At 39.1% G+C, this 27,316-nt stretch overlaps 1 protein-coding gene across 2 annotated transcripts; it reads right to left on the bottom strand.

Moving 5' to 3' along the window:
- Positions 1–2,026: 2,026 nt before the first annotated feature.
- On the bottom strand, positions 2,027–24,809 carry fndc4a (fibronectin type III domain containing 4a). Of its 2 annotated transcripts, none has more exons than XM_085382082.1 (6): positions 24,032–24,809; positions 16,835–16,950; positions 14,537–14,741; positions 6,840–6,929; positions 4,129–4,262; positions 2,027–2,925 (listed from the first exon to the last, which is right to left on the bottom strand). In XM_085382082.1, exons 1-6 carry the CDS (start codon positions 24,105–24,107, stop codon positions 2,884–2,886), a joined length of 663 nt encoding a protein of 220 aa, XP_085238208.1. In that variant the 5' UTR covers positions 24,108–24,809; the 3' UTR covers positions 2,027–2,883. The 2 variants fall into 2 exon arrangements, with proteins under 2 accessions (XP_085238208.1, XP_085238209.1); XM_085382083.1 differs by having other exon boundaries at positions 2,884–2,911; positions 4,121–4,262.
- Positions 24,810–27,316: the final 2,507 nt, after the last annotated feature.

The raw sequence follows: 27,316 nt of genomic DNA, 5'->3' as shown, positions 1-27,316 counted from the left end.
ATGCAAACCCTTTTTTTTTTTAATAGATTTTATTTATTTATAGCTTCACCATATCCCTGGATCTCTGAATCACATCTAAAATCTAACCACTTGGCCCTAACAGCCCATAAATCACCTGGACAACTAATAAAAATTGTCTGCTGTGCTGCACGGACAGTGAGTTAAGAGGGAATACAATATTACCTATTAATCCCCAGGACACTGTAATCTCTTTCTATTTTAAGATGCGCTGTATTCTTAGATACTTTAGTGTAATTACATTTTTGATTAGGAACATTCTAGTTTAAAGGCTAGATCAAATGGCTCATTGTTCTCTAAAGCACCGCAGCAGACAGTCTCATAAATGAATGCAGCAGCTGCTGGTGCACTAACCAACTGTTCTGAGCTATTTTAACGTGTAAATATTGACCATTTTAAGCAAGTAGATTGTTTATTATTAGCAGCAAATATAGGTATTTATGTGCATTCAGATGTTTGTACCATAGATTGAACAGGGCAATCATTCATTCATTGGTTTAGAAGCCTGAATTTTGAAGCCTCAGCTTTAGTCCTATGAAGTGACCATATTTTGATATCAGCTAATTCTGGCTAGCTTGGTAAGAAAGTTGCATAGACTACATGGACGCATGGCACAGGTGCTTGCTGAAAAAGTTATAAGTGAAAAATACCATGTTGTTTATCAAATATTTGCTAATAAACTTACTCTGAAATCCACCAACACCACCAGAGTCCAAGAAAAATTTAAGTCTAGCAGAAGCTAGCCTCGCAGAAACAGTTGCATGTGTTAGCATCGACGTGTCAGTAAAAGTGGTCACAGTGCTAACAATGCATAGCTTAGTACATTTTAAATGAGTCAAAAAAATTCAATTTTTGTATCTTTAAACATGTTTACATGTGTTGAGTAACAGACAATTTTGCTTTGAAGCTAAATTCCAGTGGCCATTAAAATAACTTCAGTTTTTCAGTCAGTGTTGGCTCTGTTTTTTTTTTTCCACTTTGATCAGTGAATAAAAACATCCCTGAATGGTAATGCTTTGTTTGCTATATGAACGTAATATACGGTTTGTATGACATTAGTCTAGAGATTTTTATAGAGTGTTTGTCTTATTACTTCAAAGAAGAGCTTAAGCACAGCCATTTCTCATGCTGATTTGGAGAGCTTTAACAAGACATGACTTTATCTCCACCAAGTCCCTATGAGTACCCATAACAGTACATGATATCACTGTCCCAGCTGTATCGTGATCTTTCCTCTGGTCCTTAAACCTATTGGGGGAAAAAAAACAACAAAAAACAAAACAGTGTGTAACCACAAACTCAAACAGAAAGTTAAGTGACAAAGGTTTGGCAAAGGTTTAGAACCTGTAAAATAGTAAGTTTTTACTGATGAGATTTTTATTTATTGATTCTTTTTTAAATGTTTTTTGTATTTGTTTTACTTCTCCAGCATATTCCAAAAGTTAGTAAGTAAAATTAAGTAAGTAAAATTTATTTATGTAGCGTTTTGGTAAGAAACCAGCCACAAAGAGCTTTTATGTTGTATCAGAAAAACTGCTGTGACAAGATAGAAATTAATCTGTCAATTTTTAAGCATTGTGCACATTTTATACCTGGAAGTGAAGAAACCTAGTTTAGATTTTGGCCACCACATCATTAACAGGCTAATTTGTAGCTCTTGGAGAGTATTACTTGGATTAAAACACGTTTTTGTGAGGGGGCTTGCCAAGCAATTTGTGCATGAAATGCACTTTCCTGGTGTAAGTCTCACTCCCGCTTAATGTACACCATGCACCTTTGTAACATTTGACGTTCTTTTTATATGTCAGAGTGCAATTTGTGCAACGTTAAAGTGATTTATGCCTTTCGGTGAGAGAAAGTTTATTACATTAGCTGCAATTTAGTAATGGGAGTTTCAAAAGAAGCTTTATTTTACACTTTAGAAAATACAATTTGCAGAAGATGTACAAGATGTGAAATAAAACACTGGATGATAAATGACAGTGCCTTTTTCTAAAAGCAGATAAAATAGAAGAATAAAAACATTAAGAGCTTAATTGTACTGCAATCATGTTTATTTCCCTATTTTGGGGCATCTAGCTTAGAATGCACATTGAAGGCTATTCTACACGCAAATAACTTGCATGCAACTTTATTAGGAAATGGATGAAGTATGTACAGAGATATCTGTTTTACATGATGTATGAAGAAAAACATCCAGACCAGGGCAGTTCAACTGTAATATTAGGTTAAAAAACAACAACTAAGAAATGTAGCAAATTAATTTTAGATTAATGTATTTGCTTTCTCGCCTTATTAGTCTACTGACTGTATTCAGAAAATAATATACATTAGTGACCAGGCAGTTTTTAATACTATTTGCACTTGTCTATAACGTGTGAACGTGGTGTCTAATTGCACATGCCAATATCAAAAATACACTGCGTATTTAAAGTCACTAAGACAGGCTTCCCAGAGATTATACGTCGTATTGTGTGTATTGTATTGCAATAATATACCAAGCACCTGGCAAAGACATCAATGTTAACTGCACCATGGGTTAACATTAATCTATGTACAATAAACCCGCAGGAGTAGAATTCTGTTGTACTTACTCTCTGGTGTTTCTGTGTGTAGGCATTTGTGGATTTCTATAGGATTACTGGATGGCATTCGGAGTGTGTCTGTCGGTTTGTGTTGCATTTTCCTACAAATACTGGGTGCATGCAGGTATTTTGTCAACACTTTTTTTTTTCTTTGCTGATGACCAACAGAAGCCTTGTATATTTCTCTCCTTTTCTCTACTTTCATCCCCCTCGTCAGGGAGAAAGGTCGAAACGCTTTGATGGTAGAAGAGATGGGATTTTAAGTTTGGCTTTCTTCTTCTCAAACTTCAATGATGTTGATTGATGGCACAGAAGGGTGAAACTGCAAAAACAAAATACAAATAAGTATTAGTCACTGCTCACATGGATGCCTTGATCTCAGAATTTAACAGAGCCATTAAACGTGGAGTGTGAAAGCCTTACTGTGCTTTAGGTGTAGTGGTTAATACATTTGCCATCAGCTATGGCAACACCTTAGGAAATAAAGTAGCAGCCATGAGGCTAAACAAACTTTTTATTCAGCTCTATCTTTTGTTGAACTTGATACTTTTGATACTTTTGTATTTTGTTTGGACAGTGTTGGCTCATATGTTGCAAGCCACTGCTAGCTTACTCAAGTTGCACCGTCTTATACAAAACAACTAATTTTAATAATATATAGTTATAGCTCCAATGATTGATCAATATCAAGAAATGTCAAAATTTATTTTGCATGTAAAATACTTTAAACATGTACTTCCAAGTTACATCAGTTGATGAATTGTTAATTTTCTGCTTTTTCAAAGAAATGACAAAATGTGGCCCCACTCTGTCTTTAAGGAGCAAACTGTATGCTGTCACTGTCTCAGTAATAAATGATTTAAGACATTTATTGGGTTCAAGGTAAACCAAGTGTGCTAGTCACCAAATCTAAGAAGAGAAAACTGATCCAAGGTGTCTGACAACTACCTAATAAGGATGAGAGAACTCAGTGTCTAGCAATGTTACATTTTTGCTTGAGGTCAAAATTCTCAGTGTAAGTGACCTTGATAATTGATTGGTCGTGGGCTCTGCATTAATCTATCCACTCCAGTCTGATGCTTCTTTAAGGCTCTGCCGGTGCTTTATCTACGTATTGTTCAAGACAAGGGACTTAATCTGCACTTTTAATGACCAGTATAGTCTCAGGTTTGTACATTTTTATATGTGTAAATATTGGACAGTTGCCTACTGAAAAATGGATGATTTTGTTCCTCCAGTGGAAATTTATTAGATTGGTGTGACTCAGATCAGATTTGTGATAGCGTACAGTGTATTACTTCAGCCATCAACTCAGGGAAAGTTTCAGCTCAACTAGTATGTCAAGAGAGTGAGAGAAAATAAACTTTTGTCATAGCAGTGGAATATGAAATAGCAATACATATGGTGTGTATAGAGAGACTTTACTTGGATGTATATATACAGCTGTTTGAGGCTGGTGTGAAGCTTAACAAGAACCGAATTCAAATATTTCCGTCTCTGTGTGGCCTCAGTCCTGAGACTTCACCTTGCTCCTTAGCAGTCCTCCACTGTGGTGCTCTGGCGTGCTTCTTTCTGACGACGGCTTGGCCTTCTCCTTATTGTTGCTGGAGTCGTTGTCCTTAATGATGTCATACTGCCGGCAGAATAGGGCAATAACAGCTGCCAGGAGGTGAGACAGGGGCACATTTGCAACAAAACACAAAAGAGGATAGGAATTCAGTCGTGAGGCAGCTGTCAATCACTGTCATGTCACCAATTCCTCTAACAGCACATGCTGAAATGCCATGTGGATAATGGAATTTTGTTCCCACGGGAGGGTGACGGCTGCGCCTTTATCTCAAAGCTTGGAGGAGAGTCATTCACTATACTCTTTGCTTTCTTTCACTGCTAAATCTGCCAGATGCAGATTTGCCTCCAATTTGGATAAGTACTGTATATTCTCAATTATCTTCCTTGCTTCACTGAGGTCATGAATTTTTATGGGGGCGCTTTTATTAAATATTCAGAAAGTGATATACAGTCCTGGTAATGAGAGTTACAGAGCTGTTCTGAGACGCATTCGTTAAATTATTATTCATGCATCATGTAAGTCGTCTCCTGCATTGCAGCCACGTCATTCCCTCTGCAGAAAGGTACGAGTGGGTACTTCTGCATCTATCCTCATTGTTTTGTCGTAGAATTACAAAGGCGTTTGCGGAAGTGGAGAATGAGAGTATCCACAAAAACTTCAGCTACACAGCTTTGTATGTCTGATTGCTGTTTTCTTTACACTTTAAGTATGGTTTAGTCAGGACTAAGTTAGTACATTGAAATCTTAAACAGAATAGCAGAAAAGATTAGCACTATATTAAAAATCACTTAGTTATACCACACTGCTCCAAAAATTAAAGAAGCACTTGATCATCACAATATAAGACAGACAGTTAAATGTTAGAACATTAATTTCTCGTTAGTAAGTTTAAACTGTTATGAATCCATCTCAGCTGCTTCGGTGCAAATGAAAGTGACAACAGGTGCACTGGAGAGGAAACCCCAAGACAGCCCCTAAAAAGGTTTTGCAGGTGGTGGTCACAGACCATTGCTCTCTCCTTCTCCTTCTTGACTGATTTTTCTCTAGTTTTTCTTTTTGTTAGTGTGCTTGTCACTTCTGGTAGCATGAGACAATCCTAGAAGCCCATTCAGGGTTGCACAGGTAGTCCAGAATCTCTAGGATCACACACCTACACATGCTGTCACAAGAAGCTTTGCTGTGCCTCCCAGCAGTCTCAAAAGTGTGTGAATGAGTTATCAAAACATGGATAGTTACATAAAGATTGATGCCCTTCTACAGTTACAGCGCTGTGGAAGGGCATCAACCCAACAGTGGGACTTGTATCTGCTCCTCTGTGCAAGGAGGAGCTGGAGGAGCACTGCCAGAGCGCTTCAAAATGATCTCATGTGCAGGAATTTGACCAAACTGTCACGAATAGACTCCCACTAAAGGGCCCAGTGTCCTTTAGTGACCTGTGCTCACTGACCAGCACCATCCAGCTCAACTGGCATAACTGCCACTAGAACCCAGCTCACTCCACGAGCAAAAAGCAAAGCTAGAGAAAGATTGGTCAGGTTATATATCTGTGAAGGTTCTCAGTCATCCAGGTCATCGTAGTCTAAGGAGCTTAGAAAGAAAAGCGTCTGGACTTCTTTAAGTTGCTTGAAGACGTTTCAGCTTTCATCCGAGAAGCTTCTTCGGTCAGGTTGGATTCACGATGGTTTCCGCTCCAAACTGCACTGATTGATATTCCTAAAGTGTAGCTGACTTTGTGTTACACTGACAGAATCAATTATTCCCTATTATTTGATTTGATTTCTTTGAGCAGTGTCTTAAGTTTTAACTCTAAATGAATAAATTCAAAGAGGATCAGGTAAATCCGACATTAAGCTTGACGGATAACAAATGTGGAGTCCATTATGAATATGCCAAACGGGTTGCTTCTTGTCTTTCACTCCCGCTCTTCACAGCTTCCGCGTTACCTTGGTTTCTCTCATTAGTATTATTTAACATCTCACTCTGGTCCTCGTGGGTGGGAAGCCCTGCTCCTAGCTGCCTGACAGATACGCCACTTCTCATTGTGCCTCAACACTTCATTAATCATCGCACTACTTCAAAGGAGAACCCCAGAAGACGAGAATGCTCAGAAAAGTGTGATGTTGGTTTGACACTGCTGCGCAGTCGTCAGATTTAGTTTACAGACAGACCCACTTGCATTTTTTTGTACTTTAGCTTAAACTTGATTGCTGTGCCGCAGGTTTTACCTACTGTGAAAAAACTGTCCCATTATAGTTCTGACTTTTTTTTTTGCAGAGCTTTCATTTAACTTAAAACAACTGCTGTAACATTTGCATTTTAGACAGTACTCAATCTCCTGTCAGACTAATGATACCTGAATATAAGAAGTAGTCTCATACTAAATCAGCTGATCCTGAATCTGATTCAGGATTCTTTGTTTTATGTTTTTTCTTACTTCATCAGTGTCCCGCCAGTTTTTACTGATGCTCTGTTTTGTATGGTGGGTGCAAGGAGGAGTGATGTTGCTGTCATCGTACAAAGCACACATTAGAATTATTATTGTGACTAAAGTGATCCTGAGTGAGCTTCACACTGAATATTTATTCCCCCCTCTTCCTGCTTATTGGTCCTTCTTTCTTTTCTTCATTCTTTCTTTTTTTTTAATTGAATGAAATCTACAAACTTACCTGCCCACATGACCAAGACCACGACAATTATGATCATCTCTCCAGTTTGTAGATGTCGAGACTTGTCCAGTCCCTGCACAGTGGGGTCATCTTGGAGAGAGGACAGACAGAGCACATCAGAACACTAAATATGAAATCTAAGAGGCACTGCACATTTAAATACAATCCACTGGGACATTTTATGGAGTAGAAATAATAGTCTGGCACAGTCTGAGAGAGTCTGTCTGCTTTATAATATGAATCAAACTCACTTTGTGTCTGCACGGATTGACAAAAATGTATACTTTCTCTACCCTTCATGACAGTTATGCCATTTAACAGAACTACAGTAGTTTTGGTGGGCATTCCCACACATCAATCTTGTAACATTAATCCTCCTTTAAGTGGATTGACTAGAAACTTTCCAAACTGCCTCTCAGCTCGTATGGATGGAACTCTTCCAGAGCCCCACTCTTCCCAATTGCCTCTTTTATGGAATCAAGTTGTCAAGAAACTGGCTTCAAATGCCAGACACTCAGCTCTCTTCGCATAAAAACAGTCAGATAGTTGGGTCAATTGGAGTGTCACATTTTCCCCCATCTTGATAGTGTGAGGATGTCAGCGGCGAGAGGGCAGAAGTAGGAGTACATCGTCAAAATCAACCACAAATTAAAGAGAAAAGCAGGATGCTAATTTGCCAAAAAGACTTGGAACTACATGTAAAATTACAGATGACTGGATATTTGAAGGGATTAAAGCAAAAATCATGATAAATTAACTTTTTCCCCTTTTTTTTCTTCTTTTTTTTTCTTAGCATCAACTTCCATCATTTTGTTCCCATGGATACCAATATCTTGTTAAGTTGTGGTGGAAAAACTGTCATAGCACCCAGGATTGCTGCCAGCTCTGGTTGTAAACCTATGCCACAAAAAACAAAAACACTCATTCAGCTTTATCCAAACTTTAGTATGAGTGAAATATCGAGTGTATGTCCAGTACTGAGGCCTGTGTTACGCCTCCTCAAGACTACCCAATCAGCAACCTCGTGAGTGTGATGGTCTTTTGCTGTGTGCTATGTGAGAGAGATAGGAGTTGCAGCTGATATCCCAATCTGATGAAAAAGTTCTGAACCTTACTTTGGACTCAACATTTATATGTAGGAAGGCTTGGTGTCTACACTGCAAGATACTTCTGAAAACGTAGCCGGGTCTGTGCGTAGAGAGCCTTCTGGTGGAAGCGTTGGGTTGATGACGGCACATCAAAGACCGGCTTCAGAGATGAATGCAGTCTGTGAGACTTCTTACTTCCCCACTGAACTTCTCGTTCCTTTTAGAAGTTTTTTAGTTGATCTAATGATCAAACTTCACTTGCAAGAGCACACTGGTACAGGCTGTATAGTGTGCATATACTACACTGATAAACCTAACCATTATAACCTTGTATGTCTCCTCCTTCTGCCACCAAAACAACTCAGGTTACTAATGTATCTGACACCAAGATATTGGCACCAGATCTTTTAAGTGTTGTAAAATAAGACTTGTTTATTTGTTCGATGTGAGTGGTCATTACCCTTTGGATCATTGGCTTATATATGCAGAAACATGATGCTGTAATAACACAAAGATCTGAATAACATTTCCATGTGTTGTTTCATAAATTTTTTATGTTGGTGGCAGACTCATATATGCTGTGTGAATTTGTGCTAAAGAGGAATGAGTAGATTTCGCTGCCTCCTGTACACCAAATAATTTGTGCAGAGATAATTAGTCGACCCTGCTTCTGCTCGCCCCCTAATCCCGAGATGTTGGCTGTGGCTGTGAACTGCGACAACACACCAGGGATTCTGTGCTGATGCCACAATGGTGCATCATTGAAGTCTTTCATAATGTTTACTTTAGAATGAGCAATTTTATTTTAGGCTGCATTGCTCCTTTAAAAGTTTTTCCACTGAAAAAGTTTGCTTCAAGATCGGACTTATTAACTGATTATCACAATGAAAGTAAATACAATTTTTGTTGCAGCCATGTTTCCCAAAAAGTTCAAAAGTTGAATTGTCCCGCTTGTAGTTTGGACGTGTTGCCCAAACACATGAACATTGTAATATAGCAAATGTGACAAAGGATGCCCCATGCCGTTGAGCAGCTGAGTTATAGAAAACAGCCTCTTCAGTTCGCAATAACAGATGTAACATAGTGATAAACAAGCTTGTGCCCCAGCTTTTGTCATGCATGTTGCCCCCATGAAAGTCATAATAAGCATATACTTATAATGCTTATACTTACATAGTAATAATAATAATAATAAGAGTATTTCTTTGCAGCTATTTTGGTTGCATAATATTCTAGAGTAATAGCCTTTAACCTTATATAAATCACTGAATGCAGATAGAGATAAGCCCAAGTATGAATCATAATGAAGCTATTAGACAGTGTGTGGCATGCCTTTGTCTCACTGCTGTTAATAGGAGACCCTATAGGTGTAGCTTCTGACTCAGTAGAGACAGCTAAGCTCTGCTTTGAAGCATCATGCAGTAATTGTGTCTAAGGGGACCACCTGCCTAGTTAGGTTAGACTGCTCAAAGTCTTCATCCTTTGAAAATACTCTTCCTTTTTGTTACACCGTGTGAAGTGGATTGGAAGTTACTTGGTGTCAGCAGTTTCTTCTCAGTTGCTGTGCTACGGAATGATTTTTGTGTTTGAATCAAAACGTGTTAGTTTACCCAACTTTGTCTGAAAGTTTGAATCTTTTGCGAACCAAATTCATGTGACTGGAATTTAAACTAAGCTTATCTAACTAAAATTAATTCCATTCAAGTGCAAGTAATTTTTTTAAATTTGCAATTGCATATGCATGTATAGTACTGTGTAAAAATTTGAATCATTCCTCATTTCTTCATTTCTTCTTATATATATATATATATATATATATATATATATATATATATATATATATATATATATATATATATAGATATATATATATATAGATATATATATATATATAGATATATAATCTTCTTGGTATAGTTGAAATTTGACTGAAAGGGGAATCAAGTGAAAGGCAGAACTACAGCTTACTTCTCTTGAAGGACAGGTGACACACATAAACATACACTCACACAAGCTTTCTGTGAAACTAATGAAGCTGAAATAGACTTTGGAAAGTGATATCGATGCTATAAAAGGAGTGCTGCAGTCTATTCCAATGTATTTATTGAATCTTGCCAGGAAATACTTCATAGAAAATGGGAGGATGCAGAGTCTGGCCAGCCCAGGTAAATAATATACACCAATATGTAATCACATTATTAATAAAATTGCTTTGTTCACAAAAAATCCAGGGGGTCAGTGTTGACATTGTGGAGGACTATAAATACCTTGGAGTACACATTGACAATAAACTGGACTGGGCTAAAAACACCACAGCACTTTACAGGAAGGGCCAGAGTCGTCTCTATTTTTTGAGGCGACTGAGGTCCTTCAACATCTGCCAGAAAATGCTGAGGATTTTCTATGAGTCTGTTGTGGCCAGTGCGATCCTCTATGCTGTTGCATGCTGGGGGAGCAGGCTGAGGGTCGCAGATGCCAACAGACTTAATAAACTGATCCGTAAGGCCAGCAATGTTGTGGGGATGGAGCTGGACTCCCTCAAGGTGGTGTCGGAGAGGCGGATGCTGTCCAAGATAAAGACAATGTTGGATAACACCTCCCACCCACTCCATGACATGTTGGTCAGTCACAGGAGCTCGTTCAGTGAGAGACTGAGATTACCGAAAAGCACCACTGAACGACACAGGAAATCATTCCTGCCTGTGGCCATCTCCCTGTACAACGCATCCACTTAACACACTGTTTGCTGCTACAGCTACACATGTTTCTTTTCCAAATATTTATTTATAAGTGACTTATGTATGTATGTATGTATATATATGTATATATTGTACTATTCTTAGTTAGCGTATTGTCTGTCTTGTCTTAATGTTGGTTTAAAATGGAGCACTGTAACAAAAAATAATTTCCCCCAGGGATCAATAAAGTATTCTGATTCTGATTCTGATTCTGAAAAAAGAGAGAAAAAAACCCTCCTATTGATTCATATGTATCATAGCTCTGACTCTGGGTTGTCTGGTGTATACCACAAATCAATTTAGTTTCAATAGAAGGCACTTGGCTGTGACAAAGGACCTCTGAAATGGCTCTGTGGTGCTGGAGCCAGCTAGGATAAAATGACTTTTATGGAACAACAGTCAGCAGGAAGATCTCCAACAAAAAATATCACATGAACTCAGTGCGCATTAAGATTTCAAAAAATTATAAATTAAAAACATAACAGACACTGCGTTTTCTGTTTGTTTGTTTGTTTGTTTGTTGTTAATATGCAGAAATTTAGGGGAGTCTTTTTTGTTATTGATATTGTGATAAATAATAAGCTAGCTGAGTCTGCTGTCTTTTCATCTGCTTGATCCCTTGTAGTGTTCAGATATTTTTATATGCGTATTTTAACATTAAGACATTCACTCCTGAATGTGGAAAACTTTTTTTTATAACCCAGTTGTGGGCTGTGACCACCAGACAGCCTAGTTCTGTTTTTAACATGTGGGTGAATGCTTAGTGAAAAATGGGTCACATTGGATTCCTGTAGCTCAACCTGCAGATCTTATTATAAGAGTTAAGCTGGGACAGGTTTTCATGGGTGAAATGTAAGAATGGATGCTGTCATTGATTGGAGAATCACAATACTCTACACCCTCAATTGGTGTATGATGGTTTGTGTGAGTCACACCACGTCTGAATGTAATTCAGTCTGAATTAGGTTTGACAAGAAAATTGAAATCATAAATACTGATACAGGGTCAAACAAGAAAAGAGAAGTTGAGTAATGCGGTTCACAAAAGTTGCACCTAGAAACTTGATGTGATTGGACTTTAAAGCTTGGGCGTAAGGAGTCAGCAGTGTCGGCATTAGATTTATGGAAAGCTGACATTGATGTCTTTTACGCACCAAAACAAAATCCTACAAATGAGGAGCATCACTGAATGGGCTGTTTCTCTGACCCAGTTGGATGACTCGAGAGGCTACAAATCCTGATTAATGTTGCATAATAAATCTTTTCCAAGCGTCTGCACCGGCCGTGTCTTTGCTCTTGCTCAGCAATTTATTGAGATATATTGATGGTTATTTAGCTTTCCGAGGTCAATTTTTTTACTTAAAGAAAACTTAAGTTAAAAACACAAGTGCCAAAAAAATAATTTCCTGGACACTTAATGTAAAGCAACAGGAAAGGAATGCAATGTCAGTTCCTGCATGAGAGCAGACTCGTGTGCTGAGCAGGAATTAGTTTCTTCCTCTTTGCTTTGGCCAGGCTTGCCAGCTTAACTAATGATACGCAACCTGAGTCAGCCGAACAGAAACATTTATGATTCCCTTGCATCAGCACTTCCGTATATTCACGACTTTGACAAGACTATAAAAATTACAAAACAGTTTTTGAAGCGTCAGGCGTGTTTCTAGAGCAATGTTGCCGTTATTCTATGAGTTAATGCATTTGGCTCATCCCACAATCGTGGCTGAAGTACTGCGGAGAAGATTACCAGAGGACTTTGCTCTGAAGTATATAACAAGCAAATAGCCTTTTCCACATCTGAGCTGTATGAAATTGAGAGATACTAAACTTATTCTCTTTAGGTCACGGTCTTCATTTTTTCTCCTGCCCGCGAGCTGATCCGACACATGGAATATGAGGTGTTCTAGAGTTTGAACAGGAACACCCAGAGTGATATAGAGCTGCATAAATTCAGAGCAGTTTGGCAGCAGACCTGCTTGAAGCTTCTGTCAATAATGTGTTGGTTTCTAGGAGAAATAAAACCCCTCACCTTGAAACCCACTCCCCCCACCTGCAAGAGAGCTGCTCTGAGAGGAAGCTTCTGGTTACTTGCTCTTGTCTAACCTTTACTGCATTTCATTCTCAGTGTTAGGGTGCTTAAAAGCATTCAGGAGTAAGAAGAGGCTTTAGCGCAACAGCGGGAAGAGTGCCTGTAATGGGTTGCTTCTGCCTGTGCCTCGGGGAAGAGGCCCGTGGCAAACTGTGTAAAATTAAAAGCAAATGTGTTACATAATGCACAAAACTGGTGCTGTGGCTTCTTGTGAACTTATCAATTCTACTGCACTTAGACAAATTTGACAGCATCTTGCCCACCCTAACCGAATCGTTTATAACGATTGTTTAAGCCAATCGCAGGAATCTGGCACTTAATTAGACTTCCACATGTCTTATCTGATAGATTGGTAGATTGTTCACTCTTCCTGAATGTATTTTGTCAGGTTGAATGTGTGATTTCTTATGGCTGAGTTAAGATTGGGACTCAGAGCTCACTTCTGAATCTTGTCAATATGGGTGCTTTAAGATGTTAGAGGTCTGTTAGAACAGCTGTGACACAGTAGATCTCTCTGACACTCTGATGATTTTTTTGTTTTATTGTACTCTGTACACATTTATGCCACCATGTGTCACCAATTGCAAAAAAACCCCATAAATAAATAAATAAATCGATTAAAAAATGGTAAAGCACAGTAGGTGTTGCATCGACAATTCTGACACAATCACCCAGTGTAAGGTTTATGCCATAGCTACCCAAAATTTTGGTAATTACAAAAATCACATCTTATGTTTAGGAATGGTTAATCCAGCAGTATGTACGGAGTCTTTATTCTGAATTATGTTTTTAATGCCAAAAAATAATTGTTGTTTCTCATCTGTAAACGTTCAATTTTTCAGTTTTACAAAAAAATGTAAGAAAACATTTAAAATATATATATTATTTTTTAAATTAAGATGCTAAATTACAGTTATTCATTGGAATTTCTGAACAGTAAAATGAGTTTTAGTGAATGTTGAATGTTGCGCTTGATTAAGTTGCGACTTCTCAGAATCCGGTTGAGTGTGCCGCCTCACATTTGGGTGTAAAAACATGAATTCAGTTTGTTATTTTCCCAATAAATGAGAAATATAATTTTTAGCTTTAAACAAGTTTTTGACAGATTTTGTAATCTCCAAAGGGACTTATTGTACTGTTTCAAAGTTTGGTTGTCTTCCCTTCTACACATTCTAAACTTCTATTCAGTCTTGTGTCAGTTTTTCTCTGCATCCATCTCCAGATAGGATGGCTGCAGTCCTGTGGCCCTCAAACTTATTAATTAGATTTAATCTCTGGTTACAGGATTCAAGCTGCTTGGAGATGTATTGTAGTCTTCACCTTCATCATGCCTTGGAATCCTTTCTTTCTTATCTCCTCAGACAACTTGCTGCTTTTGTTTTTCGTTTTCGCTGTTCTGTGTGGAGCACACAATAATACCAAACACCTAGCCGCGTACTTCTCTGTTTAATTCGTTTAATGACTGATTAGAAGATTGAAGGCTCCTCGGACACTAAATGAAGAGCGTATTCAGTTTGAAACACAATAGCAATCCACATATTTATCTCATTTTGAGAATCATTTTGTTCTCTTTGCAGAACTGTCAAGAATTCTGCTCTTGCCACATTTTGTTTTTCTTTCCACAGCATGTCGAAGACATGCAGGTCTCAATGATTTGTAAGCGTAGCAGTAATCTTGATCATGTCTGCCTACAGCTTCAATGACTCATAGCATGTTGTGAGACCCCCCCCCCCCCCCCCCCCTTTTTTTTTAGAGGAATTTTGCTCAAGGTCTCAGAGTACCATACCTTGGTTGGAGCTGTTGGAAGGAAAGCGGTCTGACTTCTTAAGGGTATGAAAATGGACCTTCTTGCTGGCTTGACTCTCGCCATAGAGGCCAATAGACTGGACCTGAATGATATAGTTTGTATCCTCCTCCAGGTCCCAAAGAACGCAAGAACGGCTGGTTGTGTTGACCTCCCGGATGAATCGCTGCATGTGTCCATCCTGCCTCTGAATATTTGAATAGAAGAAAAACAAAGCGATAGTGAATTGAATCCAGTTCTCTATTATTTGGCGTGAATTCACAACAAATGTTTACATAGTGTTTGTATTGTAACGCAAGCACTATAGAATGAAGTCTTGAGCTAAGCATTTAGGCTGGCACCTTCTTGGTTCTTTTAAACCAGACATTACAAATGAGGGGTGTCTCTGCTGCCCACTCACCTTTAACAATTTATCAAAAGTTAGGTCCACCCTAAAGCATAACCTGCTCTATGATCTGTTTTCCTTGCACTATCACTTACAAACCAAACATCATGTTGTGCAAAATAAGACCAGCAACCCATTTGCTGATGGTTAGAAAGAATGCAGATTTTAGGTCGTTTTTATGTCACTCCTTAATATACACTCTGTGGTAAAGACCCACCATACATATATTCTAGAGCGAAACACAGTAATTCTCTTTGAACAAGACCTTGAGATTCGGACCAAAAAAACAGTACAATCTTTTTTAAAATATTCACTGTTTAAAAAATGCATTGGATCACCAGTCATAAAAATAAGATACCACAAATGTTTTAGAAATCTGCCAAAAACTAAAAATCTTTTATTTACTAGGCACATAACCAAATGTGACTACTCTGACAAGTCAGAAATTAATCGAGTTTAACATTTAACCACTAAAACTCATTTTTCTGTTCAGGATTGCAGGTATATAAATGTAATTAGCATCTTAATCAAAACATAATGAATAATAATGCGCTTTACTATTTTTCCAGCTTTTTGATAAAACAAAAAATAAGAAAATTCATGGATAAACACAATAATCATATTAAAGCGTTAAAAATAGAATTTGGATTAAGGAACTTGCAAGTACTGGTAGAATAACCATTACAGAAACATTAAAAAATGATTTGGATATTTAGCAATATTGTTAATGCGTGAAATCGCAGGGTTAAACAGAAAGCAAAGAGCAGAGTAGATTCAGTGATAGCATAAATACAACCTCAAAATGGCTCTAAAGGTAAGACAGTCTTTGTTTCACCTCATGAGGTTTTTTCTTTATGCTAGTGCTATAGTCAACAATGTATTTCTCTCCAGTGTCATTAAAAAAACAATCAGGGAACCAATGTGAGGTAGAGGTGACCAACCAGAAAATATTCCAGGTTCTGGTGAAAGTCATGCTGAGTATTTTATCATATTAGCAGTTGGCACTTTATTTTCACCATATGGGGTCTCGACTAGGAATTGATGTCTGATTAAGTTAGACCACAAGTGCCGGGAGACAAGTTTTCACAATCTCAAACTTTATCTTTGACTTCTCCGAACGCTATTGGAGCAATCAGGACCTAAAGCAAAAAAGAATTACTCCTCCAGTAACATGCAGGGATCTCAGCGCTCACAAACAATCTGCACTTAGAGTGACGTCAGGCCAAATGTCTTCTTATTTATTTCTATGGCCGCGCTTGACAGAGAGATTTTATTGTTGGGGGGAGAGAAAAAAGTCATGTAGCTATCTGTAAACAATGAATAATCTTCTGATTAAACTGCCATAGACACTGAAGGCGAATGCTGATGGTGTTCAAATGCAGCTGCTATACAGGAGGAAGAAGGAGAGTGGGTGTCGTGTTCAGCCCATCAGTCACACTGAATGAAAAACAAAGTAAATGGGTGCATAATGTTTTCAGCTGCGTAAAGCGTAAACATGATTACAGCAGCGTATTGCATTCTGTCATTCGTTGTTAGCATTTACTGGCTTTCCTATTTTAAGCCTGAAATTTTTTCATTATGAAAAAAAAAATGCACTTTTGGCAGCGTCACATACTTCTGTGCATTCATGTTTTCTCTCTGCAAATTGGGCATACCAGGTTTTATTCTAGCTTCACGCTAAGAGCCATGCTCCATTCAGCCAGTACCAATTTTATGCAGGTTATTATTATGCACCACTTCACCAGTCTATCTGCTGGCATGTTGGCACCAAAAACAGGAAATGATGAAAGCTTATTTACAAATCAAAAGGGCTAAAACAACAAAAAAGAAAGAAAGAAGGAAACTTTGAATTTAATTTTCTTTCCTTTTTTTGCATTTGAAGTTTTAAGAATTACCTGCTGTGAGATGGAGAAACCAATTATTATGTCCCCCTCTGGAACTTCCCATGATATAGTTGCAGAGTCGGCTCGCAGGTGCATGACAGACACATTGACAGGAGCTGGTGGCCGGTCTGGAGGAGAGTAAACAGCAAGAGAGAGATCTGTTAATCCAGCAGCTTTTCCAGATATTTGAGTAGACCCACGCCATCTGTGTTCATGAGGGGTCTCTAAAATCGTGCTGGTACTCTGAAGTCTAAGATTCAGAGAACCCACATACTCACTTCTTTCAGTCTTACTTGTAAAATGTAATGTACTGTACTCAGGTCAGGAATAGATCTATTTCTACAGGCATCCACAAACCGTTAGTACACTCTGGACTTATTTTAATTATTTGTAATGTGTGTTTTTGAAGGGACCAGTATTTCCCTGCCTCTTTTAACCCAAAAGTTACAATAAATGACAAATAAATTCATTTAAATAACCTGTGTACTTGCATTTTAAATGAACCTGCAAATATATTTGCACTAGTCCTGACAAGCTTCTGGGTCAGCCTGACTGACTAGCCTTATAGTTGTCTATATCATGTTCACCTCTCTAGACAGGGTTATGCTTCTTCAGCCTGTCTCTTTGCAGCCATCTATCATGATTTGGTTGCCAGTACACATGCTGATTGCAAAGTGGGAACAAAAGCGGGGGCAAGCGAAGAGCAGGAGAATTACAGAGTGACGGGGGGAGGCCTGAACAGCGATAAGCAATCACTCAGGTCAGATGAATAGGTAAGATGGGACAGGCTCGACAGTTTGGAACCTGGACACTATCTGTGAGCCTTTTGTTGCTACCATTATTTCTAATGGCCTCTTGGTAGCTGGTGATATGTGGAAAATGTCACATGAGTGGAAATTTTCTGCAATGACATCAAAGAAGACCTTGTAAAACATATACAACTGGCCCCTTTAAGTAATGCTTGCTCTAACGATTCACCTCAAAGTGAGCATTAATTGACAGCTATGAAGTAAATTTGTATTTCAGTCACTTTTGTAAAGTCATGCAGCATGGATTTAATAATACATAACACAGCTGTCTTGAGATCACAGCATGTGCTGTGCATGGACCATAAAAGATATTGCTTGAAAAAGAAAGATGAAAGCCGAAATGATGAAATTGAGAGGTTTTTCAGATGATGTGCGGTTTCCTGGCTCAGTCGCGCTTATCTACATACGTCTGTCTCTCTTCTTTTTTTTCTTTTTTTTAAAATCTCTGGTACTCCTGCCTCCTATTTTATCTTTGAGAGAATCAGCAACAGTCGCTCTGTTCTGTGCAAAAGGTGACACTGAGGTGGATTCATGGAGCCCGGGTCAGACAAGGTTATCAGTCTCCCTGCCCTAGCTCCCATGGCACTACGTGGCACATGGGGGTCAGGGTCAATCACGAGCATGATGCTCGGTTTCTCTGGCTCATGACACGCTCGGATTGGTTTGTGGAAGGGAGTGAATGAGCTGAACAAGGGACCGGGCTAATTCTTACCCTGTGATGGAAAGTGCGAGAGGAAATTAATGTTCTGTGGAGATAGTCGGGGGGAGGACGGGGGAGGTGGGAGGAGGGGGGTAACACAGGCATTAAGAGGTTTGGAGGTTATATCTTCCTCATTTTGTCCATGTAATGAGAACAACTTTATGTAAGAAGGGGCTATGCAGTGTTAAGACTGACAGAAAGTCTTGTATAGTTTTTGATTTTCTTTGAACTTTGGAAATCCTTTAGGACATTGTAGATATATATATGTACAATCATGTACGACCTTCTGTTGTGACAGTGTTTAATTGTCTTCTGACTGCGAATATGTCATATTTATGCTCAAATCTTTCATCACTCAAATTAAATCCCAACATCCTGGGACTGACTGACAGTAATGGCGCCTTTTTAACAGAGCTCCACAGAAGCTTCAGTTGTTGTTGCAGCAGAGTTACCCGTGCTCGTTGTTTAGCGAGGTCACACTTGACTCCGCTGTTAACAGAGCGACAGACCATTAAGGCTTGATTGCCATCAGCACGTGCCCTAAAGTGAGCCTTCGCCAGAAGCAGGGGGCAGCATTCATCCCAGATGGGACGTGTTCATTTCTCTTTAGCTCATTGTCCTTTAGGTAACGAAGGTCACACGAAGTTGCGCATGGGTAAAGAAACAGCTCGTATCCATGATGCTCTGTCTGCGGATCATTTGGTGATGATGGAGCACGTGACAGTAAAGGGCAATCGGGCCTTGAATCATTGCTAATGTAATGCACTACGTGAAGCCCGCTTCCTATAAGGTGCCGTATCCATTACTTGCAAATTTGACTGGGACGCGCATATTTAAACCTGAAGCATGAGGCATTATAAATGAAGGATTTGCTGAAATGCTTACATTTAAAACTGCTATTCAATCATATGAAAGACTAAATAAACAAAATAGGTGTTTACATTTATAAAACTGAATCACAGCTGGCTTATTAGACAGCATTGTGTTTAATGTGCAGCCCAGAAGTTCAAATGATCCCCTCTAGCTTCTTTGATGTTCTCCACTGCAGTAATGATTGTCATGGCAGAGACTTCAGTACTTGTTATCTGCCATGTGGCTGGGGTAAGCCCCACTCAACGGAATGCATTATGTAAGATCTGAAATAAAAAGGCAATAGGTACATCCCTCTCGGGATGTGGGAGCACTGCCAGGATGAATCATAGCTTATAGCCAAAGCAGAGCACATTAGCTAGTGCCCCATCTAACCAGAGTGCACACACAGACATGGAGAAAAGGCTGGTGGATCTTTGAATGGCTGATGAGCCATGTGGAAATGAGCCCAGGTTGAGTTTATCGGAGCCAGATAAAGGGGCAGCATCTCTTATTTTGACCTCTATGTTTGCTTGCGAAGCAGAACTGCCTGTTTTCTTATTGGCTGCTCATGCTTTACACCATAAGACTAATTGGATATGTTTTATGGTCAGAAAATAAAAGTTCAGATTTACTGTATGAAGACAGCTTATGATACTTTTTATCCCAGCAATGCATAAGCATGACACGATGGTTAAACAGGAATTTGGAAGTGGAAAATGAGAGATTATGCTTTTACTTAGTCAACTTTAAAAAACAAAAAACAAAACAGTTTGATCGCTGTGAAAAATGAAAATAAAAACAAAATTCAGTGATTTTGAAGTATTTTAAACTGCATCTTTATGTGAAATTAATACAAAGACAAAATATTAAATGTTGAAATTAAAACATTTTATAGTTCAAATCTATAAGATTTGAGTCTGTCAACACAAGACAATATTTGGAATACAGGAATTTTTAAGGCTGGGAATAAGACATTATCCTATTATGCCTTGAAAAGGGATTTCATCTCCTCAACAGCGTTTTGTAGGTCTGTCCCCAGTCAGACCCCAGACTGTCTTATCACAGCGCTGTGATTGAATGTGTGCAAAATGAGATTTGTTGTTGTTTTGCTGAAATAAGCAACGCTTTCCCTGGGGAAAAAAAGAGTTGTCTGGTTGTGTTGCTTTGTGCTGTGTTGCTTCAAAATCTTTTTGTGCCACTCAACATTAATGGTTCCTTCATTGATAACTTGAGCTTCAGTTAAGTTATGTATGCCATCAACACAGTCATGGATGCTATCTTACATACTTTCACTAGCTGGGCCTTATTTTAGGTTGGGCAGCGTTTTTTTAGTAGATAAAGGTGAATGGCTTAATCAAGAATAGAGCTGCCGTTTGGGGAAGACCTCGATGGGGACTGGAGGCGGCTCCCGGGCCTGGCAGATCCCCATGTACTAATGAGAAGTGAAGAAGTGAAGGGAGTGGAAAACCAGGAGAGAGGGTGGGGTGGGGTACAAAAATGAGATCAAACAGCTTGGGGGGGGGGGAGCATATATAAAAGAAAAGACCCAGAGGGGGCGTGTTTGAAGGCGTGGTCCTCCAAGTGTTCTGATAAGACTGATGCTCTCTCCGCTTTAGCTCGAAGAAGAATGTAAACAAATTCAAACCTAGTTTCACCTAAATGTAAATGAGCTCCTACACTGGACCATTTTTCTGATCTTTTTTTATATCTGATTTTCTTCACACACAAGAGTTTTAACTTCCATTTTTTGATGAATAGATGAATTGGGTAGTGATCGCGTGTGTTTTTGGAAGTGTTTCTGTGCCCATGCAGTGATGTCCACTACAGAGTTATAACTGCTTTTAACACACTGTCTGAGTGCCTGAAGATCACTGCCGCTCATTGTAGATATTCAGCTTTGTTCCCCATGTGTAGAGATTTTCTAAATCTATTAATGTTATTTTGTAAAAGGTTCATGAAATGACCATATATAAAAAAAATCTGCTACAGCTGGATATCACAATATCTGACCTATTTTATGGTGGTTTTCCATTCTTCCCACATTTTTTTTAAATGAATTCAATTGAACTGTATTGATGTTTTCTGCAGTCTTTCTATGTAAACGTCTACACTGCTGCTGCTGCTACTTTAAAAGCTGCCTAACATGAATTTGTGTTTAGTTAAGAGGGCATAAACGGTCCAGGGGGACTGATCTGTTTACTGGTAAAAATACATTTAAAGGCAGAACAATGGCTTTTTTTTAATGTTCCTTTATTATTAGTCACATTTCAATTACCTCTAAGATAGTGACAGTTTGAAGGACTACTTATAGTTTAATCCTTATCTAATATTTATAATGTCAACCTCCCTCGTAAAATTAAACTCTTGCTGACATAAATAAAGGGAAGAACTGAGCCTCCGATTTTGACGTGTTGTCCAGTCAATCTTCAAATGGCTTCATCAGGACATATTTCAGAGTCAGTCATGGGAAGTCTAAATGTTCTCCTCTGCACAACAGGAGGTTGTCACACATCTGCTTGTAAATTGCTTGCTATCGAGCTTTTAAGCAGTGCTGTGCTGCTTTTATTTCCGCTGCAGCACCGTGCATCCCTGTATTACCTGCGAATGCCTTTTCCCTCTTGTTTCACTCTCAATCCTCTTCTTTCATACATGATGTCATGCGGGAGCAGTGATTTGATGTGATCTTAAGTCTCTCGCTTCAATCCACTTCTCTATTTAGTTTTGCCACAGCAGTCTGAAGTGGTTATGTGTGTAAGCGGGCCTGGCTAGCTCCTGCGTCTTTTCCTCCACAATTCAGATCCCCTTGACTGTAGGACCACTTAGCGCCCCTTTCTTTACTGTAGGTACCCTCTGTGTTATTACTCGCAGATCCAGAGGCTGTGAAATGGCAGTGAGACCAGATGGGACACGGCACCGCTCTAAGGTTAATATAATCACTGGCCCAACCTTGAGCCTTTTCAGTTTCAAGCGGACATCACTTTATCCGCCTCAAAGTGTAATGTGCACCAACAGTGGGTGTTTACTGGTTTCTGCAGACATCTGAACAAGACAAGAGTGACACACAAAAACACGCTGAAAATCTACCTTGCGTTTCCCCCTCGTTATGTGTGTGTGTCTGTTTAAAATAAATACTGTGTCACGGCAGATAATTATGACAAGATGGGCAAATATTGGCTTTCATACTAATGAATTCATCTGTAACTGAGAACATCTATTTGTCATGAATGTGTCACCAGGTTTATGAACAGCATATTGCCAATTTGAAGGATGATATGAGCCCGGCAAGCCAGTAAATCCAATAAGTTTTCATTTACATTTGTTTAGTGTCTGACGCTCACGTGGGATCTATTTCCTAATGTGCTTGCTTTTAGCTTGTGTGTGAATGTTAACGTAGGTACTAGTATTCAAGTCTTTTATATCACCTAGAATGACAGAAATTGAGTGTGGATGCTTGTACTGATTGATTTAAGGAAGAACTGCATCTCACTTTTGGTTTTGTCTGGAAAGTGCTGGAATTTTCTCAAAAATTGGAAGAGCAGTGATGAGTTTGATGCGTTACTTTCAAGACCGGTTTTTAACAAGCTGCAGAAAAAGCTTTTGGCCCAGATGAAATAAGACATGAAAATGAAGGAAAAATAAATTTCAGAGCCTTTGTATTACACTAACATTTGCCATAAATACACATTTTCATTTGGACTTCCAAGTGACTTGAAATGATCCTTTTCCATACCTTCACCATGCACCGAATTATCATAAAATTAAGTCACACCTTCTTCTAAATGACTGAATCCAGCACTCTCCTAGCTTAGTCTGGACTGGCGGTAATGAATCCAGCATTTATTTCAATTTACTTTAAACCTCAGAGCAGCCGCCACACTTGTATCTGTGAGTGTAACATTTATGTGTTCAGCAGTGACAAGCTTACGCTCTGGGCAAACTCCACAGAGATCAGAGATGCCTTTTTGCGTCACATGTCAGCCACAAAACATTCGAAAAAAAAAAAGAAGCTCTGAATAGGTGTCTGAGGCAGACAGAGCACACCCACCCACAGAAACCGTGAAGTGCCAATCTGATTCTCTCAAGGCGCTATCACATGTAGGACTCAGTTCCCTTGAGAGGCGAGGGGGAAAGTGATAGAGGTAAACAGATAAAGAGACAGAGATACTGTAGATGCATGCACACAGAGGCTCAGGAGACTTCTGTGGCAGAAATAGCAAGGATTCATACATTTTAAGCCTGAAGCGGACCTCGCAATGGAAAGAATGCAAACAAACCACAGTTTATGCACTGGTGATCTGTCTCTTTGCTGCATTGAACTTAAGGCGCCATTGGCTCTGCAACTAGTGTTGTTGTAGTGAAATTAAATGTATGGATTTGGATGTCTAATTAAAACAGGCTAAACTGAATTGTCTTTAGTAGAATTGCACATAATATTACCTTTAAATTGAGTAGAGGGGAAACAAGAATGTGCTCTTTTGATAGACTTGTTAAAATAGTTTTTGGTTTGATTTTTGTTTATCTGTAATCAGGCTATTCAAAACACCAAAGGTATATTTAAAACACTGCAAACACTATATCTGGTTTTATTAGTGATTTAGAGATAGTAAATAAGGTAAGAATAGTGATAATGTAAGGCCCAGATCATACAGCAGGTTAAACAGGTGTTATAAGCTGGATGCAACGGCATAATCGTATTTTAGCACGTATTTGATGTATATGAATGAGTTGTGGGATTGAGGTGCGTAAACCCTTCCAAAGGGCTGTAATAGTTTGAGTAATGGCGCATTTTACAAGGCTACAAGAAGGCACAATAATTAATTTGAGTCTGCTTGAGAGGCTCATACTTACTTGCTCCCACCAAGAACACATCGCTGCCAAAAAGCAACAGGACCACGGAGTTGACAAAAACAAGAAGACGAGCCATGCCTTGGTGGATGTATTTGCTCTTCTTAGATTAATGTTAATATTTTTTTAATGCAAATCTCCTATTATTGAAGGGTTACTAAATTACAGCAGTTCATCTTTTTTGCAACGTGTTGGAATTCCTCTCATGAATGGAGGGATGAGTGACTGAGATCCTGCTCCTCCTGCTGCTTCTAGCGGAATCGGGCTCGATCTGCTCAGTAAACAGATAACCTGTGAAAGTACGTAGCGAGCCGCCTCCTCAGAGACATGTTGTCTTCATTCGGGCTTTTAATCCCACAAGTCCTTCATCCATGTTCCCGTGCGAACCGAGACCGAGTCTGCTGTCCTTCTAAACCTGCCGGTTGGAATCGTACACCATCACCACCGACCTCCGGATCATCGATCATCCGGTGAGCTCAGGTACGAGCAGGTCGCCGAACAATGTGATGCTTCACAGCGGGGTCGCCGGTCCCCCCACGGCCCAAGGGGACGGCGAGGGGCTATTCAAATTCAGCACCATGGACAGCGCCTAAGTTTTCCAGTTTCCGCCGAGCCCTTACGCTCTAAGGTTTTTTTTCCCCCTTTTCTTCTTTTTCTTTTTTCCTTTCTTTTCTTTTCTTTTCTTTTTCTTTTCTTTCTTCTTCTTCTTCTTCTTCTTCTTCTTCTTCTTCTTCTTCCTTTCTTTTTTTTTAAAAACTGTTTACAGCTTCGGACCTGTACGTGTTTATTCACGCACGGCACGCGGGGCTGGTCATCCTGCGGACCTTTTTTTTTTTTTTTTTTTTTTTTTTTTTTAAAAGCCTCCCCCCACCTCTCGCTCTCTCCAAGTAGCCAATGAGACCAGCGATGTTCCTAACACTTAGCTATTCTGCCAAAGCGCGCGCATTGCACTGATTAATCCTCCACGTGTCATCAGAGGAGAGGAGCAGCTGCACGCCTACCTGTGCGCGCACACCCTCCTCCAGATGCTTTAATATTTCAGCAGCAGTGCCAGGGGCTAATGTTTACCGCAATAGGCTGGCCTGTGCTGTGAGGGAAGCAACAGGGGAGTGAGTGAATGGCAGTACAATGGGACAGACAGCCTGTCCTCCCGTTCTTTCACATGCACTAAACCGCTGATCATAAATACCGGATGATTAGCATTTCGTTCCACCATCCAGCTGCAGCAGGTCGATGTGCCTCTCACCCACCGCACACTGCACAGCGCCCTAAGACACGCCAAACAATCAGGAAGATGAATCACGTTGATAAGCTGAGTGCATTGCCTCATGGGACGAGCGTTTCAAGGCAGATTGCTTATCTACGGGGAATCTGCCAGCCGCACGCAGGGCTACTGCGGTCTTTATTCAGACAAGAGGAAAGAAGTCATCAAATATTTGGGTTCTTGTTACTGTAAAGCAGGGGACGGGTGGCAAATCTTTCAATTACTAGGAATAAAGAAGTAAAATAACACTTACTCACGTACCCTCTCGAAACTTAATCGTGCGTTTAATTCTTTTTCATAACTCTGCCAACTAAATTAGCGCTCTTAACCTTTTAGTGTCCAGTTTTCTGTGAGTCTGAGCAGACGGATGCGACGTTTTAGATATTAGATATGGAGTTGCCATGACAGCTGTCTATTTGTGGCCGACATTTCTATGGCATTTATCTTCATGAGAGCTCAGAAAAGTGGGTCTATTGTGGTTAGCACTCACTGTATTGACTGTATTCTTTTGTGAATGTTCCCTCAGCATGAAAGTCAATATAAATACAGATGTTTGATGGTAAAATTGAGGACTCTGTGATGAGGCAGACGTGTGCTGTTGTTTTTCTTTTTCAGCTTCTGCATCAAGCTTAACTTCTTTTCTCTATAGTGTAATAAAAAAGTTTTTTTTATAGATGTAAAGATTAGTTTATTCAGACCAGTTCTATCTACTATTACAGCTTCAGTGTAAGACTGGAAGTCAGGATAGTTTTGCAGTGATTTGTAAACAATGTACTAAACCTCCTTTGGCAATATTTCTTAAATGAAAGAAGCAGGAGTGGGTCACAGATTTATTATGAGAGTCAAAAGACAGAGATTGACCACAGATTATCCCAAGATCAATCTCGAGCCACTGCTCGAGTCCACTAAAATAGATCTCAAATAAAATAATAAAATCCAGAGTGACATTCCAGCACAAGCTTCACTTAGATTCACTTTTAAACATCTAAAAATAGCCGCTTGGCATCTTTCTTGGCCTTCAGACAACATTTCTGATGGCTAAAGATCCAAATGGGACAGGCAAAAAAAAAAAAAAAAAAAACCCATCTGAAAACAGGAGACAATGAATAAAAGGAATTAGATCCCAAACAGTTGAATGTTTAATACTTGGTGATTTGGATTTTATTTAATCTATGGCAGTAGCTTCCTGCCTTTAAAAAATGTTACTGTCTCCTGTAGTGACTTTAACCCATCACAGGTGAAATGAAATCATGCTTTGTGACTTGTTTTATGTAACCAGTGCCAACTTGTGCAAACTAAGCCTGTTTTTGTGCGACTTGGGCCCCATCTACAGATCATGCCACCAAAAATGTTCACACTTCACTGTCATACTGTCCTTCCACTGGTGTAAATTCATTTTTCAGATGAGCAGTGTCAGTCAGAAAGGTGAAAATCAAACTGTGTTTTCATTAATCACTGTGGATTTCTGAAATGTGCAAGTATGAGTTTGACTTGCCATTTTCCAGGCAGTCAATCGTCATGGTTTAACAAGTAAATGAGACTCTTGTTAACCACAAAATATTTTTATATTTTTTAAAAATTACTTTCAAATTAGTTGTTTAAAATTGCAATTCTGACTAGACTTCACTAATGTTGGACTTAATATATTAAGTGCTCTAAACTGTTTTTATCTTCTTGCTTAAACTTGAAAAATTCACTATGAGTGCATTGTACACATTTCCAATGTAAATTAGAATTTACAGTATACTGTGAATGATTACATTATGAGGTGAAGATCAGTTTTGGCAACTCAGTTGGTGGAATGTATGTGCTGTACAATGAAACCGTACTTTGTAGTGATGATTCTTTTGCTTATAGGTTACAATGAAGATGAAAAAAACCCCTACAAAATCAGACCCAGGCAACCATTTTAATACTATTTGAGCTTTAATAACTAACTTCACAGTTCATTTGTCTTGTTGATCGTCATTCACACTGACTGCTTCTTAGTGTATATTTTCAAACTCATTATGAACTGTTGACTG

The sequence above is a fragment of the Rhamphochromis longiceps genome, linkage group LG15, assembly GCF_057381845.1.
Source record: "Rhamphochromis longiceps isolate RC_006_pf linkage group LG15, R_longiceps_female_GT1.1, whole genome shotgun sequence".
Taxonomy (NCBI): Eukaryota; Metazoa; Chordata; class Actinopteri; order Cichliformes; family Cichlidae; genus Rhamphochromis; species Rhamphochromis longiceps.
The sequence above is the reverse complement of the archived record's forward strand: the minus strand, read 5'-3'. Positions and strand labels throughout refer to the sequence as shown.